This window comes from Nothobranchius furzeri, chromosome 2 (assembly GCF_043380555.1).
Source record: "Nothobranchius furzeri strain GRZ-AD chromosome 2, NfurGRZ-RIMD1, whole genome shotgun sequence".
In the NCBI taxonomy this organism is placed as follows: domain Eukaryota; kingdom Metazoa; phylum Chordata; class Actinopteri; order Cyprinodontiformes; family Nothobranchiidae; genus Nothobranchius; species Nothobranchius furzeri.
The window spans coordinates 66202859-66219061 of NC_091742.1; the positions used below are offsets into that span (position 1 = coordinate 66202859).

A 16203-nucleotide genomic window follows, 5' to 3' on the forward strand; every position below is an offset into this window, starting at 1 on the left:
TTTGAAAAATCCGACGGTTGAATTTTTTCCTCTATGTCTTAAGAGTATATAGCAGAAGCTTGAAGGCGATTGGTGAAAAGGGCGATGGAGCATCACTCTCCAAACAACGTGTGCGAAAACCACTAAATCGCGCACTTGGACCAAAATGGCCGACTTCCTGTGCGACTTTGCGCTTGTCTCCAAGAGACTTTTTTGTAGGTCCTGAGACACCACATTAGTGTACCAAATTTCGTAATCCTCAGTCAAAGCATGGCTTGGGGCTGACAGTTTTAATGGCTCTAGGGGGCGCTATTTAAGAAAATAGGCCACGCCCACAAATGTCAGCTGTCTATTTCTCTTGGGGGTCAGACTAGGATCACTCACCAGAAGTTTAGTAGCAATATCACGATAACTGAAGAAATGAGAGGCAAACGTATTTCCATGGCGTGATGGCGATTTTTGCCATGCTCCCAAAGCCCCACCTTTTTTCGAAACCTACCAGTACTGGATACCAAGTGATCTCAAGTGGTCTACTGCTATTTGCCTGAGATTCTTGGTGATTGGGTAAAAGGAACCCAATAGGGAGCTGTGAAAATAAGAGTGGCGTGGCGAAATGTCAAAGTTTGAGGCTTAGCCACGCCCACACCTTTCAACTTTTGAAAAATCCGACGGTTGAAATTTTTCCCCTATGTCTTAAGAGTATATAGCAGAAGTTTGAAGGCGATTGGTGAAAAGGGCGACGGAGCATCACTCTCCAAACAACGTGTGCGAAAACCACTAAATCGCGTACTTGGACCAAAATGGCCGACTTCCTGTGCAATTTTGTGCTTGGCTCCAGAGACTTTTTTGTAGGTCCTGAGACACCACATTAGTGTACCAAATTTCGTAATCCTCAGTCAAAGCATGGCTTGGGGCTGATAGTTTAAATGGTCCTAGGGGGCGCTGTTTCAGAAATTAGGCCACGCCCACAAATTTTAGCTGTCTATGTCTCTTTGGGGTCAGACTAGGATCACTCACCAGAAGTTTTGTAACGATATCACGGTAACTGAAGAAATGAGAGGCAAACGTATTTCCATGGCGTGATGGCGATTTTCGCCGTGCTCCCAAAGCCCCGCCTTTTTTGGAAACCTGCCAGTACTGAATACCAAGTGACCTCAAGTTGTCTACTGCTATTTGCCAGAGATTCCTGCTGATTGGGTAAAAGGAGTCCAGTAGGGAGCTGTGAAAAAAAGAGTGGCGCGGCAACAGGTCAAAGTTTGAGGCTTAGCCACGCCCACACATTTCAACTTTTGAAAAATCCGACAGTTGAATTTTTTCATCTATGTCTTAAGAGCAGATGGCAGAAGGTTGAAGGAGATTGGTGAAAAGGGCGACGGAGCACCACTCTCCAAACAACGTGTGCGAAAACAACTAAATCGCGTACTTGGACCAAAATGGCCAACTTCCTGTGCGACTTTTCACTTGGGTCCAAGAGACTTTTTTGTAGGTCCTGAGACACCACATTAGTGTACCAAATTTCGTAATCCTCAGTCAAAGCATTGCTTGGGGCTGACAGTTTTAATGGCCCTAGGGGGCGCTATTTCAGAAAATAGGCCACGCCCACCGGATGTTCACATCAGATCTTTTGGGGGGCCAGACTAGGATCACTCACAAGAAGTTTCGTGACCATATCTTTAGAAATGACAAAATGGGAGGCAAACGTAAGGCCACGGCGGTACGCCTGACTTTGCCGCGCCGCCACAGCCCCGCCCTCTGCCGAAAACTCCCAGAAAGTGACGCCAAGGAACCCTCACTTGTCTTGAGTTAACAGATACAAATTCTTGGTGATTAAGTGAAATGGGGCCATTTGGGACCTTTCACAGTAAAACTTGACCTTTTTGATCCTGAGGGGGCGGGGCTTGTGTGATGTCATCATCCGACCATTCAATTTACTTTGTGAGTGGATGACGAACGACCACAGAAATTGTTGTATCTCTATTCCATTCAGTTATGAAGTTATAACAATTAAAAAAAATTTGTCGAGTATTCAAACTTCGAGGCCTGGCCCCGCCCCTTCAGCATATACAAAAACTCGGAATCCTTGTCTCATTTTGTTCGCCCATCCCTTCTGAGCAATTTTACACCACTTTTGAGACGATCGTGCGAAAAATGATAGAGCAATCCAATCAGAAATGTACCCTAAAAACTGCCAAAATGGCTAAAAATTGCCATTTCAATCCAAAATGGCCGACTTCCTGTTTGATATTGACCATGGTTGCAAGAGACTTTTCTGTGCGGACTGTTGAGCACTACAAGTGTACCAAATTTCATAACTGTACGATAAACTAAGCTTTATGGAGAGGGGTATTTTTCACTTTGTAGGGGGCGCTGTTCAGCCAATTTCTTTGCGATTTTTTTGGGACCTTTAAAATATCAAATTTTTCACCAGGCCTGACAAGTTTGCAAAATATTGTGAGTTTTGGGGTATGTTAAGGTCCCCAAAAAGCCATTCATTTCGCGCACGGAATAATAAATAAAGAAAGAATAATCAGAGCAAAAACGCAGCGCTTTCGCTGCTCGGGCCTAATAAATTTATCACAGTACAGATAAAGACCTAGTAGACCGCAGATGCAAGGATAGGTTAATGGAAGGCATCATGAAAAAGTTTAGTTTTTCATTAGTTTAATTAGTTTTCAGACCTGTGGAGAAAAAAAAACCCTACAAGATGCAGAAAAAAAGGATAAATCTCCAACCTACATATTGCCAGCAATAAACACAGCAAAACTTAACTTTCACGACAAAAAAAAAAAAAACCCATAAAAATTATTCATTAAATCAGGAGAGCAGGAACAAATCTTATTCCTGATTTTACATTTTTTATTTCAATTCAAAATATTTAGACTTTTGTGTTTTCATCACATTTAGCTTGTATTTAATATAAAATATATTCAGCTTTACATGTTAGCCGTTTCTGTGTGCTCAAAAACTTATGTTACCAACCTCTAAAAAAATTACCAAATCGTTCACATGAAGTAGATTTGTTATTCATTATCTGGAAGTATTTGATTAGTTTAAAAACTAAATATAATTTGTTTAATTTGGTTTTCAGAATGTCACTAGTTTACTTATACAAAAACAATGTATGTACTGAAATACGGAGAAATCAACTTGTGAGTACAATGCATGTTAATATAGTAAGTATAGCATTTTTAACATAAGCACACTCACACATGGAAAGTATCAATGTAAATAAATCATATGGCAGTAACTCTGTGGTACTTTCATTGTGTAAAAGTAGCTCACGGACCAAAAAAGTTTGAAAACCCCTACAATAGATCGCTCAGCCCTAGTAGATGCTTAGATGATTGTTTAAAGTTTTCTGTTGGCTAAATCTTCGTCCATAGAGCTCACACGCAAAAGGCTTCTGTCATTTGTGGACCTCCATGTGTCTGTTTAAATTTGCCTTTTTGCTAAATCTTTTTCCACAGAGCTCACAGGCAAAAGGCTTCTCTCCTGTGTGGACTCTCATGTGATGGTTTAAATTTATCTTTTCGCTAAATCTTTTTCCACAGAGCTCACAGGCGAAAGGCTTCTGTCCTGAGCGGACTCTCATGTGATTATTTAAAGTTGTCTGATGGCTAAATCTTTTTCCACAGAGCTCACAGGCGAAAGGCTTCTGTCCTGTGTGGACTCTCATGTGTCTGTTTAAATTTGACTTTCTGCAAAATTTCCTTCCACAGAGCTCACAAGCAAAATGCTTCTGTCCTGTGTGGACACTCATGTGTTTGTTTAAACTTCCCTTTTCACTAAATCTATTCCCACAGAGCTCACAAGCAAAGGGCTTCTCTCCTGTGTGGACTCTCATGTGTGTGATTAAGTGTGTCTTTTGGCTAAATCTTTTTACACAGAGCTCACAGGCAAAAGGCTTCTGTCCGGAGTGTACTCTCATGTGTCTGTTTAAAGATGACTTTAACCTAAATTTCTTTCCACAGAGCTCACAGGCAAAAGGCTTCTCTCCTGTGTGGACTCTCATGTGTGTGTTTAAAGTTGTCTTTAGGCTATATTTTTTTCCACAGAGCTCACAAGCAAAAGGCTTCTGTCCTGTGTGGACTCTCATGTGTCTGTTTAAATGTGTCTTTTGGCCATATCTTTTTCCACAGAGCTCACAAGCAAAAGGCTTCTGTCCTTTGTGGACTCTCATGTGTCTGTTTAAATTTGTCTTTTGGCTATATCTTTTTCCACAGAGCTCACAAGCAAAAGGCTTCTGTCCTGTGTGGACTCTCATGTGATTATTTAAAGTTGTCTTTCGGCTAAATCTGTTGCTACAGAGCTCACAAGCAAAAGTCTTCTGTCCTGTATGGACTCTCATGTGACTGTTTAAAAGTGTCCTATGACTAAAGGATTTGTTGACAGTCCTAAAATCTGACTCAGAACACCTGTTCTCATTCCAGTCATTGTCTCGGTCTCCAGTTTCAGACCCAGAGTCTGACAGCTCAGAGTTTAGAGTTGCATCATCATCATCATCATCATCTCCAACATCAGTCTCTGAAGAATCAGGAGTCAGTTCATGAGGGTTCCGATCTGGGTTCCGGCTAGTTTCTAGTCCACCAGTTTCTGCTATCGTCTGGTCAGCTGAGCTGCTGTTTGAAACATCTCTGTCTTCTATTTGCTTCTGATGAAGCTGTGAGAACAGAGGCTTCTCTTCATCAACCTCACTCTTTATAGAAGACAGAGTGAATGGAAACCTGGCAGCATCAGTCTCCTCCTTCAAATGGAGATGTGCCCCTTCCATACTGGGCCAGAGTTTCTCCTGTTCCTCCTTTATGTGGAGAAAATCTAAGTCCTGCTGGTTGACACCAGTGCTATGTTCTTCTAGAGCTTCTTCTTTAACCAGCACCACCTGTTGAAAAGCTGTAGGAAACACAGAAGTGCATGATGTAAATTACCGACAGCTGTAAATGTGTTTTCAAACACATAACAGGAGCCCTGACAAACAGCCAAGTAAAAAATGCATAATAACACCTATTATAAAAAGACTTTTTCCCCAGCACACTGGACCAGGACATGAAAATTCGATGAGCTGCATACTGATTAGAAAGTTTGCCCTTATAGCCTGGTGATATTGTGTGTGTGTGTGTGTGTGTGTGTGTGTGTGTGTGTGTGTGTGTGTGTGTGTGTGTGTGTGTGTATGTGTGTGCGCGTACGCGCGTGTGCATGTGTCTTACATCCGCTGTGAGGACACATTTTTCACCTCTAACATGGGGACATATTAAAAGTGTGAGGACATTTGCTAGGTTATCACAGTGAATAAAAACCTAATTTGGTTTTAGAGGTATGGTGTGAATTAACTTTTAGTTGAGGTTAGAGTTGGGAATACAGCAACAGTAGTTACTTAACCAGACTGGTAATTGAGAGAACTGGGAAATGGCCTGCCATTACCCTGGCCCACTCAGACATTGCCGTCAGTCTAAATGAACAACCCGTCATTTGACTAATCGGACCTGTATTAGCGCTTTCACATCTGGGCAAGCACGGATCGGACTGTGTGGCATTTGTCCGGGTCCTGCACCAGTAGGTTTTGTTCACACACACTTCTCATGAATGGGGAAAACTCCTAGCTAGTGGGCTGGGCCAAATAAATCACAGAGAAAGTCAGCGGTGACTCCCTTAAACAATGGCTGTGCAGCTTAAATCTCTTTGTGTGTTTCTGTGTGTGTGTAATCCTCACAGCAGTGAGGAGCGACGCCGCTTCAGTCAGAGGCGATACTAAACAGTATCCATGATAATGAATTGTGCATGCAAGAAGGTCTCGCTGCTTGGTTCAATCCGCCAATCAAAGGCTCCCTCTAACGGTAGGCGTGTTTTTGAACCGGCCAATAAGTTGGTAATGGGTGTGTTGGACCTGTTCAGCCCAAAGCAGACCTCCTTGGTATGTGGGCCGAAAAACCGACTGGTTTAGTGTAGAAAATTACAAGACTACCTAGATATGGGCACTTTAAAAGCTACCCAGTCTGGTCCATGCTGGCCCAGATGAGAAAGCACCATAAGTGACCATTTTGGAAGAACCAGTTTGTCACGATGGTCGACTGGGTACGGGAGTTGAACTTGGTAAGGATGTTTGATGTCTGGATTATTCGGTAGAGAACTCTGATCAGGGGTTTCAATGAAACGATGACTGAGTGAAGAGCCGGTGCGGCGTCTTCCATATATAGGCTTGGGTGTGACTGGGAGAATGCCGGGAGTTCCCGCGAGGAGCATGCTGGGAAATGTGGTCCAAGATGGAGGCCGGTTAGCTGGGAGAGGCCGGTCTGGGGGCTTGGGATCTGACAGGACCCCCCGGTCCAGGGACGGCTCCAGAAGTCCCAGGGCGACCTCGGCGGTCCCAGAAGTCAGAGACAAGGGCAGGGTCCAAGATGGAGCGGGCCGGCTCCCAGGAGCGTTCCTCAGGGCCGTAGTCCGCCCAATCGACCAGCTACTGCCAGCCCCGTCCCCTGCGGCGAGCGTCCAGGATGCGCCGGATGGTGTAGATGGGCTCACCGTCGAGGAAGCGGGCAGGCGGAGGCGCCGGAGGCGGAAGGAGGCAGGATTCCACGTAGGGCTTGAGCCGGGAGATATGGAAGGTGGGATGGATGCGGAGACTCGCAGGCAGCCGCAGCCGGTACGTGACCGGGTTGATGACCCTTTGCACGGGGTAATGCCCAAGGAACCGGGGAGCGAGCTTCCTGGACCCGGCACGGACACGGAGGTCTGCCGTGGACACCAAGACCTTATCCCCTGGAGCATATGAGGGACCAGGACGGTGTCGGCGGAGGTGTTGGTGAGAGTAACGGGCGTTAGCTCGGGTTATGGAGGCCCGCGCCTTTATCCAGGCGTTCCTGCAGCGCCTCACCAGGGATTGAGCGGCCGGCACCGCAACTTCGGGTTCCTAGTGGGCAAAGACCGGGGGCTGGTAGCCATAGCAGACTTCGAACGGGGACATCAGAGTGGCCGAGGAGGTGTGGAGATTGAGGGATAACTCAGCCCAGAGGAGGTACTTAGGCCACTGCGAGGGTTGGGCCGAGACAAAGCAGCGGAGGTACCGACCCAGTTGTTGGTTTGCCCGCTCCGTTTGGCCGTTGGTCTGCGGGTGATAGCCCAAAGATAGGCTGACTGATGCTCCCAACAGATGACAAAAAGCCCTCCAGAACCGGGCTGTGAACTGGGGACCACGATCCGAGACCACGTCGACAGGAAATCCATGGAGACGCACCACATTCTCCAGGAACAACTCAGCTGTGCGTCGGGCCGAGGGGAGGCCCGGAAGGGCGATGAAGTGAACAGCCTTAGAAAACCGGTCAGTGACCGTCATGATGGTATTAAGGTCGTTGACTGGTGGGAGCCCTGTGACGATGTCCAACCCCACATGGGACCAGGGGCGGCTGGGTATCGGAAGAGGTCTGAGGGTACCAACTGAGGCCTGGTTGGATGTCTTGGAGCGGGCGCAGACGTCACAGGCACTCGTATAGTCCTTTACATCTCTCTCCATACGTGGCCACCAGAGAGCTCGTTTGAGGAACCTGAGTCCGTGAGAAGCCCGCGTGGCCAGACAGGCGTGATGAGTGGGCCCAGGACAATGCCTCACTGCGACAGGCCGTGGGGACGTAGAGCCGACCCGCGGGGGTCTCTGGAGGCGCGGGATCGTCTCGGAGGGCGTTTTGGATAGCCTCCTCCAGTGGCCACCTCAGGTGGGCCAAGAAACGGTGCTCGGGGAGGATAGGTGCCGGCTCGGACGTGGGCGTTGGATGTGTGAACTGGCGGGAAAGGGCGTCCGCCTTCTGGATCTTTGTCCCTGGGCGGTAGGCGAGATGGAATTCATAGGGCTCAAAGAAGAGGGCCCAGCGGGCCTGGCGAGGATTGAGCTGCTTGGCTGATCTGATGTGGGTCAGGTTTTGGTGGTCCGTCCAGATGGTGAACGGCTGAGTGGTGCCCAGAAGCCACTGCCTCCATTCCTCCAATGCCCACTATATGGCCAGCAGCTTGCGATCCCCTACGCCGTACTTCTGCTGGGTGGTGGAAAACTTCCTGGAGAAGTAGGCGCAGGGATGAAGCCTGTCGTCGGGCCAGGCTTGGGACAAGATGGCACCGGCGCCAACATCCGAGGCGTCGACCTCGACCACAAAGGGGACTGCATGATCCGGATGGCGGAGGATAGGAGCCGACGTGAAACGGGCGACTAGGTGTTGGAAGGCCCGAACGGCGTCTGGGGTCAGCCGGAATGGTTGGCTGGGAGGGCTTGGTCGGGTGAGAGAAGTGAGAGGTGCCACAATGGGGCTAAAGTCCTTAATAAAACGGCGGTAAAAGTTGCAGAAACCCAGAAAACTCTGCAGTTGTTTCAGGCTTGTCGGGAGGGGCCAGTCTCTCACCGCCTGGACTTTCTGAGGGTCCATGGTTAGTCCTTTATCCGAAATCATGTAGCCCAGGAATGATACGGACCGCTGGTGGAAGGAGCACTTCTCGGGCTTACAGAACAGGTTATTGTCCAGGAGCCGGGTTAGAACAGCGTGAACATGGTGGAGGTGTTCGGCCTCGGACTTGGAGTAGATCAGGATGTCATCCAGGTAGGCAAACACCCACCGTCCCAACATGTCGCGGAGGACATTGTTTATGAGGCGTTGAAAAACGGCGGGGCTATTGCACAGCCCGAAGGGCATGACCTGGTACTCCCAGTGACCGGTGGGTGTGATGAAAGCGGTCTTCCACTCATCTCCAGCTTTAATACGGACCAGATTGTAGGCGCTCCGGAGGTCCAGCTTGGTGAAGATCCGCGCCTGGGAGATGGCGTCCAGGGCAGATGTGAGGAGCGGCAGAGGATGACGGTCTTTGACTGTGATTTTGTTCAGACCTCGGTAATCGATACAGGGGCGGAGATCACCCTCCTTTTTCCTGACAAAGAAGAAGCCTGTGGCACCCGGGGAGGAGGAAGGTAGAATGAAACCCTGCTGGAGGGCCTGGTCAATATATTCCTCCATGGCTCTGGACTCAGCGGGAGAGAGAGAAAAAAGGCGCCCCCGGGGTGGACTGGTTCCTGGTTGCAGCTTGATTTCCATGTCGTACGGGCGGTGAGGCGGCAGTGTGGTGGCGCGCCGCTTGTCGAACACCGCAGCCAGGTCCCGGTAGGGCAGTGGCAGATTGGGCAGTGTTTGGCCAGTGTCACCGTCCGGGCGGTCTGGCATGGATGTAGGAGGAGAGAGGTGGGCCTGGCACTGGGTCCCCCATTCCAAAATGCGGCCCTGGGACCAGGAAATCCGGGGGTCATGGAGACGGAGCCAGGGAAATCCCAGGATTAGAGGAGAGGAGGGAGCACATATGATCAGGAACTGGAGGGTCTCTCGGTGGCCTTGGACAATCATCTGGAGTGGCTGGGTTCGGTTTTGGATCGGATAGGGTTGGAGGGGCCTACCGTCCACCGAGGTCACAGGCACAACTCTCTCCAAGGGGGCCATGGGGATCCGTAGGCGCTTAGCCAGATCCATGTCCATAAAATTGTCAGCGGCCCCCGAGTCCAACAGCGTGTGCATCTGAAGTGAGGTCTCACCATGAAGGAGGGTAACATGAAGAAGGAGTCGATTTGAAGAGGCGGGGGCTGAAGGTGACCCAGGCTGAGCGACCCCGATACTCATTGGGTTCCTTCGTTTCCCAAACGTAATGGACAGTTCAGGCGTCTGTGGTGGGAGGAGCCACAATAGGCACAGAGACCCTCGCGCCACCGTCGCTGTCTCTCCTCTGGAGGAAGGTGGCCTGATTGCATGGGCTCATCAGTAGAAGCGGGTCCGGGAGCAGGCGTGGGGGAACGAGGAAGAGGGCCAGGCGCCCTGGATGGGCGAGTGAAGGGCATGGGCCGAACCAGAACCCGCTGATCCATGCGCAGCGCCAAATTGACCACTTCATCCAGGGTCTGGGGCAGTTCCTTTCCCGCCATCTCATCACGGATGTAGGTCGCCAGTCCCTCCAAGAAGACGGCTCGGAGGGCAGAGTCATCCCACCGCAGCTTGGCGGAGATGGTGCGGAACTCCGACGCATAAGCGCACACCGTGCGCTCCCGCTGGCGGAGCTTTAGGAGTTGTGTTTCTGCTCCTACTTCGCTGCTGGGTGGAACAAAAGTCTTTCTGAGGGCGGACACAAAAGCAGCATAGTCATTGCAAGCCGGTGATTTGGAATTGTAAAGCACAGCGGCCCACTCAGCCGCGCGTCCAGAGAGCAGGGAGGTGAGATGCGCCACCCAAGAGCGCGCAGTGGGGAAGCGCCCTGGCTGGCACTCAAACTGCATGTCGAGGGTGGCGAGCAGACCGTCTGGGCTCCCTGTCTCTCCGTTCCACCTCTCTGGGAAACTAAAGTGCAGCCCCTCTGTTGGTGGAGCGAGGGCTTGCTGCTGGAGAGCATGGAGGGCTGTGGATAATTGTAGGATGAGATCGGTCTGGGAGTTTTGTTTGGTGTGGAGCCGATCGATCAGGGCGTGGAGCTGAATGAGTTCATTTTCCATTTGCTCCGTCTTTCTTTTCATGCGCTCGAACTCCGCTGGATCTACGGACTCAGTCATCCTGTCACGATGGTCGACTGGGTACGGGAGTTGAACTTGGTAAGGATGTTTGATGTCTGGATTATTCGGTAGAGAACTCTGATCAGGGGTTTCAATGAAACGATGAGTGAGTGAAGAGCCGGTGCGGCGTCTTCCATATATAGGCTTGGGTGTGACTGGGAGAATGCCGGGAGTTCCCGCGAGGAGCATGCTGGGAAATGTGGTCCAAGATGGAGGCCGGTTAGCTGGGAGAGGCCGGTCTGGGGGCTTGGGTTCTGACACAGTTTAAGGTGGTGTTTTAGGGCCAATTGAGTTAACACGAAGTGCACATTGTGCAATGATGTGTATGCAGGGTGGGTTTGAGTGAGTAAAGAAACAATGGCTGCCAGAATTTGATAATCTGATCATCATCACCTGACACCACTTCTATTTTTGACCTTTCATCATACTGGGACATTTTTTCTAGGGTACAATGCATACCTGTAAATTTTCCTGGTATTTATTAGTCCAAATCTCTGAGATTTCTGAAAAAAAATCTGTGTTCAGAAAAGAACCAAATAATGGAATTGGATAACAAACAGATATTATTTAACAAAGATTTTCAAAGCCTTTTCTCCACCCGCAGCACAGTCAGAGCCACTTGGATAGAATATACTATTATTCCCACAGTGGGGAAAATCACTCCTTACAACAGAACATACACTTAGAGAAAAAGAAGCAGAAAAAGAAGCTATTATTGTAACCTTCAACCACTAAAATCAACGAATAAAATAAAAACTTGGGTTTCCAGAAATATGCATCATAAAGGACACTGACATACTAATGTATATCAGTGCACAAGTATGGAACACATTCTGAATATTGCATTGATGTCATTGTGTAACAGAGCCATTATACACGTTTACTGCAGTGGGGATGAACGACCTATGGTTGAGTTCTGTTTTAGATCTTGGATGTCTCAGTCTGCCACTAGAAAGAGCTGTCCAAGGCCTCCGCAGCGGAATGCAGTGGGTGAGAGGTTTTTTTTTAAGATGGAGGTCATCTTCACCATCATCCTCCTTTCACACATCTCCTCTACTGAATGTAGTTGGCAGCTGGAAATTAACTTTGAAGAACCCCAGCCTCAGGACGTGGAGGCAATTTTGGCCCTTCTTATACAGAGCATCTGTGTTGTTGGACCAGTTTGGTTTACTGCTCAGGTGAACAACCCGGTACTTAAAGGTATTCACCACCTAAATGTCTGCATCCTGGATGTTTACTGGTGACTGAGGAGTAGTGTTTCTCTGGAAATCAATCACCATCTCCTTTGACTTACTGGTGTTCAAGCAAACATCAGTCAATAAAGTCTACGATGACTGACCTGTACTTCAGGTCATTCCCCACCAACTAAGAGCCAAGTCATCTGAGAACTTCTGGATGTGACAGTGCTGCTGGTGTTGTAGGTGAAATCTGAGGTGTAGAAGGTGAATAGCAAACCTTTCTTTTCACGGCATGTCAAAGTGTTAGGAAACGGCCGCGAAACGTGCAAAATGTTCTCTCTCTGAGCCTCAGAACCTGGTTGAGCTAGAGAAAGTTTTCTGCCATCCAGGATTTGATGTCTAAATTGCAGTTAAAAAGTGCATCCATTGGCCGTGTGTCATCAGGAGACACGGAGATGCACAACCGCGTATCATTAGCATAACTGTGAAAGTTGACTCCATGTCTCCTGATGACACCACCAAGAGAGAGCATATCCACCAAGAGGGAGCATATAAAGGTTAAAAAGCAATGGGCTTAAAACTGAACCCTGAGGCACACCACATGTAATCCTATGAACCTTAGAGGAACAGGTATCTAAACTTACCATAAAAGTCCTGTCTGTGAGATAATATGAGAATCATCTGTGAACCGTATCAGAGTGGCCAATTTCTTTTAGACAGGTTAAAAGAATAGTGTGGTCTAATGTATCAAAAGCAGCACTTAGATCCAGTAGAACCAGCACTGTCGCTCTCTGTTCATCATAATTTTATTTAAAATCTTCAGAAGGGCCGTCTCCATGCTGTGGTTCACCCTAAAACAAGCTTTTCTAAAATTGTGCTTAAAAAGAGTAAGCTAGATACCGGTCTAAAACTGTTAAAATCATTTAAATCTTAATTGCTTTTCTTCAACAGGGGCCTCGCCACTGCCCCTTTAAAGACAGAAGGAAAGACCCCCGTCTAAACTGAGCAATTCGTAACGATTCAAATTTAATCTCCAAAAGATCCATAAATTGCTTAAAAAACTTAGTGGGAATTGGGTCCAGAGCACATGTGGTGGGCCTCACCATAGAGAAAACTTTATAAAGAGTCTCACCAGGAAAAAACTGTCCAGCGTTTCCTCTGACAAAGCACTGCAAAGACCCCCCTCCTCAGAGCGCACTACCACACCACTGAACCTTTAGCCCCTGAGGCAAAATGGATTGAGATGAGCCAGAAAAAGTGAAGTAGAAAAAAAAGAAACAGAAAAAACTAAAAATTATTCAAAAAATAAAAAACTCTGGCAACAGATGCATGGTCAATCTGGTTTAAGGTGGAGATTTTGGGTCAGTTGAATTATCGTGCAGTGGCTGGGTGCACGGGGAGGGTTTGGGAGGGAGAAACGGTGGCTGTCAGGAACTGATCATGATGATGCAGTGCTGATGATCCGATTATCAGACTCATATCCTTTGGGGATAGAGAGCAGTGCTTTGGGCCAGTACCAGGACCACTGCCATTCCTAATTTTGACCTTTCAGCATACCCGCGCTTTGGTCTGGGGCAGAGTGCATACTGGTAAATTTTTCAGGGTATTCATTAGTCAGAATCTCAGAGAATTCAAAAAAATTATCTGTTTGTCCGCAAACACCAGTCATTCACAGTCTGGCACGTGCTCAATGAAGGACCAGATTGCGCTACAGGTGCAGCACTGCCATGAGGTGCGCCGCTTGTACAGCACCATCAGCATCAGCTCAGGCAGAGGAGAGGACAGAGAAAAAAGACGAGTTATCTGACACCGTGCGCATTTCTGCAGTAAATGACAGCAGCAGCCAGTGGATAAATGCTCCGACAGACAGGTAGACAGAGGTGGAGAGATGGTATCCAAACGGAATATAGATCGTGAGCAAACACAAGAAAAAATCATAAGACGAGTGTGCTTCATTTGAAAGTGGGCGTGATGTTGCAAACAATTTTGTAGTAATAAACATCCAACTGCTGCTAGTCATGAGACAGAAGAGGAGAATCATGAGTGGAAGTGAAAATTTATTTTACAACAGCCTGATGATCATTTATGAAATCTCTTGTCAAACGCATAAACCTTCACCTCTGGCTTATATTATCTTTGGTTCATAGCCTTTCAATGTATAGTTTTTGGTGTGTATATGAATAATATTCAGGAAAACATCCATATCTATTGACCTAAATCTGTCTGTCTATAGAAAGGGTTTATATATATTGTAACGTGATGAAGGTTCTCTAATTTGTGGCAAAGGGCACATCTACCCAGCTGGGTCAAACAGTACTTTTAAATCCACAGATTAACCAGGAGCCACGATGTCTGCTCAATATCATATCCATATCTGCTGCTGTTCCATCCCAGGAGAAGGACACTTCAAGTTCAAGATGATGATGATAATTAGATAATAATAATTAATGAAACTCATTGATTTTATTACTGTTTATGAAAATCATCATAAATGATCACTTGGTTCAGTATAATGGTATTTTAATTACATGAAATGAATTTATGCTTTGGGTATACTAATGATTAATTATGATTATGGTTGATGACAGTAAAAGATGTGTTCAGCAAAGAAGGTCAGTTCACCAGTTCACCAAACCTGCAAACAGAAGTCTGTCCATCAGGAAACAACCTGTTCCTGAAGTCCACCCAAATGCAGAGCCTTCCATAAAGTTCTTGGGACACCTGCTGCCCCAGAAGACAGGTGGTAAAGCTCTGGTGCCAGTTAAGCTGACCCAGAATCTATTCTGCGACGCACTTCTTGACACAAGTTCAGACTTTACACTGGTAACACGAGCTATGTTCGATTGCATTTGCATTTCTTGTGGACGGGGGGTCAGGCCCCCAGAAATCACACCATGTTCTGTGATTAACAGGACTTCCTCTCATGACTCAATCTTGTCTTCTAGATTCGATCTCCAGATAACACTCGGCCCCATGACTCTGACACACCCAGTTTACATCTCCGACCATGCAAGGATGGATTTCACCCTTGGCATAGATTTTTTGAGCTGAATGAATGCTTTCATTGATGAGGAAAAGGGGGAGCTCTGGTCACAGGGGGACCTGCCTTCGACCGCGGCTCTGCCTCCGGACCTCCACTGTCTCACGGTTGGTAGCTCTGAGCAGGTGGGAACACCAAGTTCCCCATCTGGTTCAGAACTTGTGCCACCACAGATTCAGCTTCCATCACAGTCACAATCTGCTGATATCTTTAACATAGCTGAAAGTCCTGCCTCAGTGGTAGACCAAGAAAAACAACAGCTTGTGTTAAGTTATCCTGATTGCAATAATCTTTCTCTTTCCACCATGTGGACAGGTTAACACCTCACCAGTTACATGGATGAGCAGAATCTCAGCTTTGACACTCGACTTCCACCAGAGGACTTCCATCTCTTGCACAGACCAGCTTGCCTCTCAGGGTGAGATGGTGGACACATCATGGGCCCTGAAACCGTTGTGGCCCCCTGACCCCATCTTAAAACCACCTGAAGGGTTTGTGCCTGTTCAACTTGGCTTTTCTGCGAATGACTTTGTCAGTCTTCAGGTCCAGCATCCTGCTGTCAGCAGGATGATCCTGAACTCTTTTGACCCAAAAGCCCTTCAACATCCTCCACAGGAGTTTGACTCAGTTTCTGAGCTGAGTGCTCTTTCTCATGTCATTTCTCCTTCAGGTGTTGACCACGACAGCACGGAACTACCTGGGAAAACCAGTACCTCTAAGATCAGTGATGACCATGAAGCCTTGGTGGTTGCTGCAGTACAACCACTTCTTTCGGTGTTGGGAGACCCACCTGACCCAGGAGAAGTCGGTGCTTGCAGCGATGCTCCGCCCAAAACTCCACCTGTCGCAAGGGGGGTGAAGGGTGGCACAGAGACTTCATTTAAAGCCCAGAACCTGTTTGTGGGAACTTCACCTACATACAGGGGGGTCAAGGCCGATAACACCACTGACCTTACTACACTACAGCTGGCGCTGATGACCCCTGAACCTCAGGTGGGTGACTTACCTATCGGGGGGGGGGGGGGGGGGGGGGTCGCACGTCACCCTGTATCTTTACTGGCTAACTCTGGTCTTTCTGATCGCAATGTGTGTGTCGACTGGGGGTCCTGCAAAGAGCACATCTGCTCTAGATCCTCGTGAGCCTGCACCTGCTCCTGTCTTTAGCATAAATCATCCTTGGCTTCACTCTCCAGAACAGACTATGATCCTCTTGCTAGCTACATGTCTGTGTCTGATTCTAAACATGGCTGTGTTTTCTTTGCAGCCTCCTCTAACACGACCTTTCATATCTGGGTCCTCTTCAGAGGTCCCACTTCCAGGACCACCAGATCTTTTGATGTCCATCCATCACCTGCCGATGGATATAGCCATCATATACATACATATACATAGCCACCAGGCTGCCAGATCAGCCTGGTGGCTATGTGCCTTTCATTAGTGAGCGTGCATGT

At 47.9% G+C, this 16203-nt stretch overlaps 1 protein-coding gene across 1 annotated transcript in view; it reads right to left on the minus strand.

The window, feature by feature from the left end:
• Window positions 1-226: 226 nt before the first annotated feature.
• LOC129157532 (uncharacterized) overlaps window positions 227-16203 on the minus strand; it is a 52371-nt gene continuing 36394 nt past the window's right edge. The window contains exon 5 of the mRNA XM_070542157.1: window positions 227-4869. Within this exon, the coding sequence (XP_070398258.1) occupies window positions 3386-4869 (1484 nt within the window). The 3' untranslated portion in view covers window positions 227-3385. The remainder of the gene's footprint in view (window positions 4870-16203) is intronic.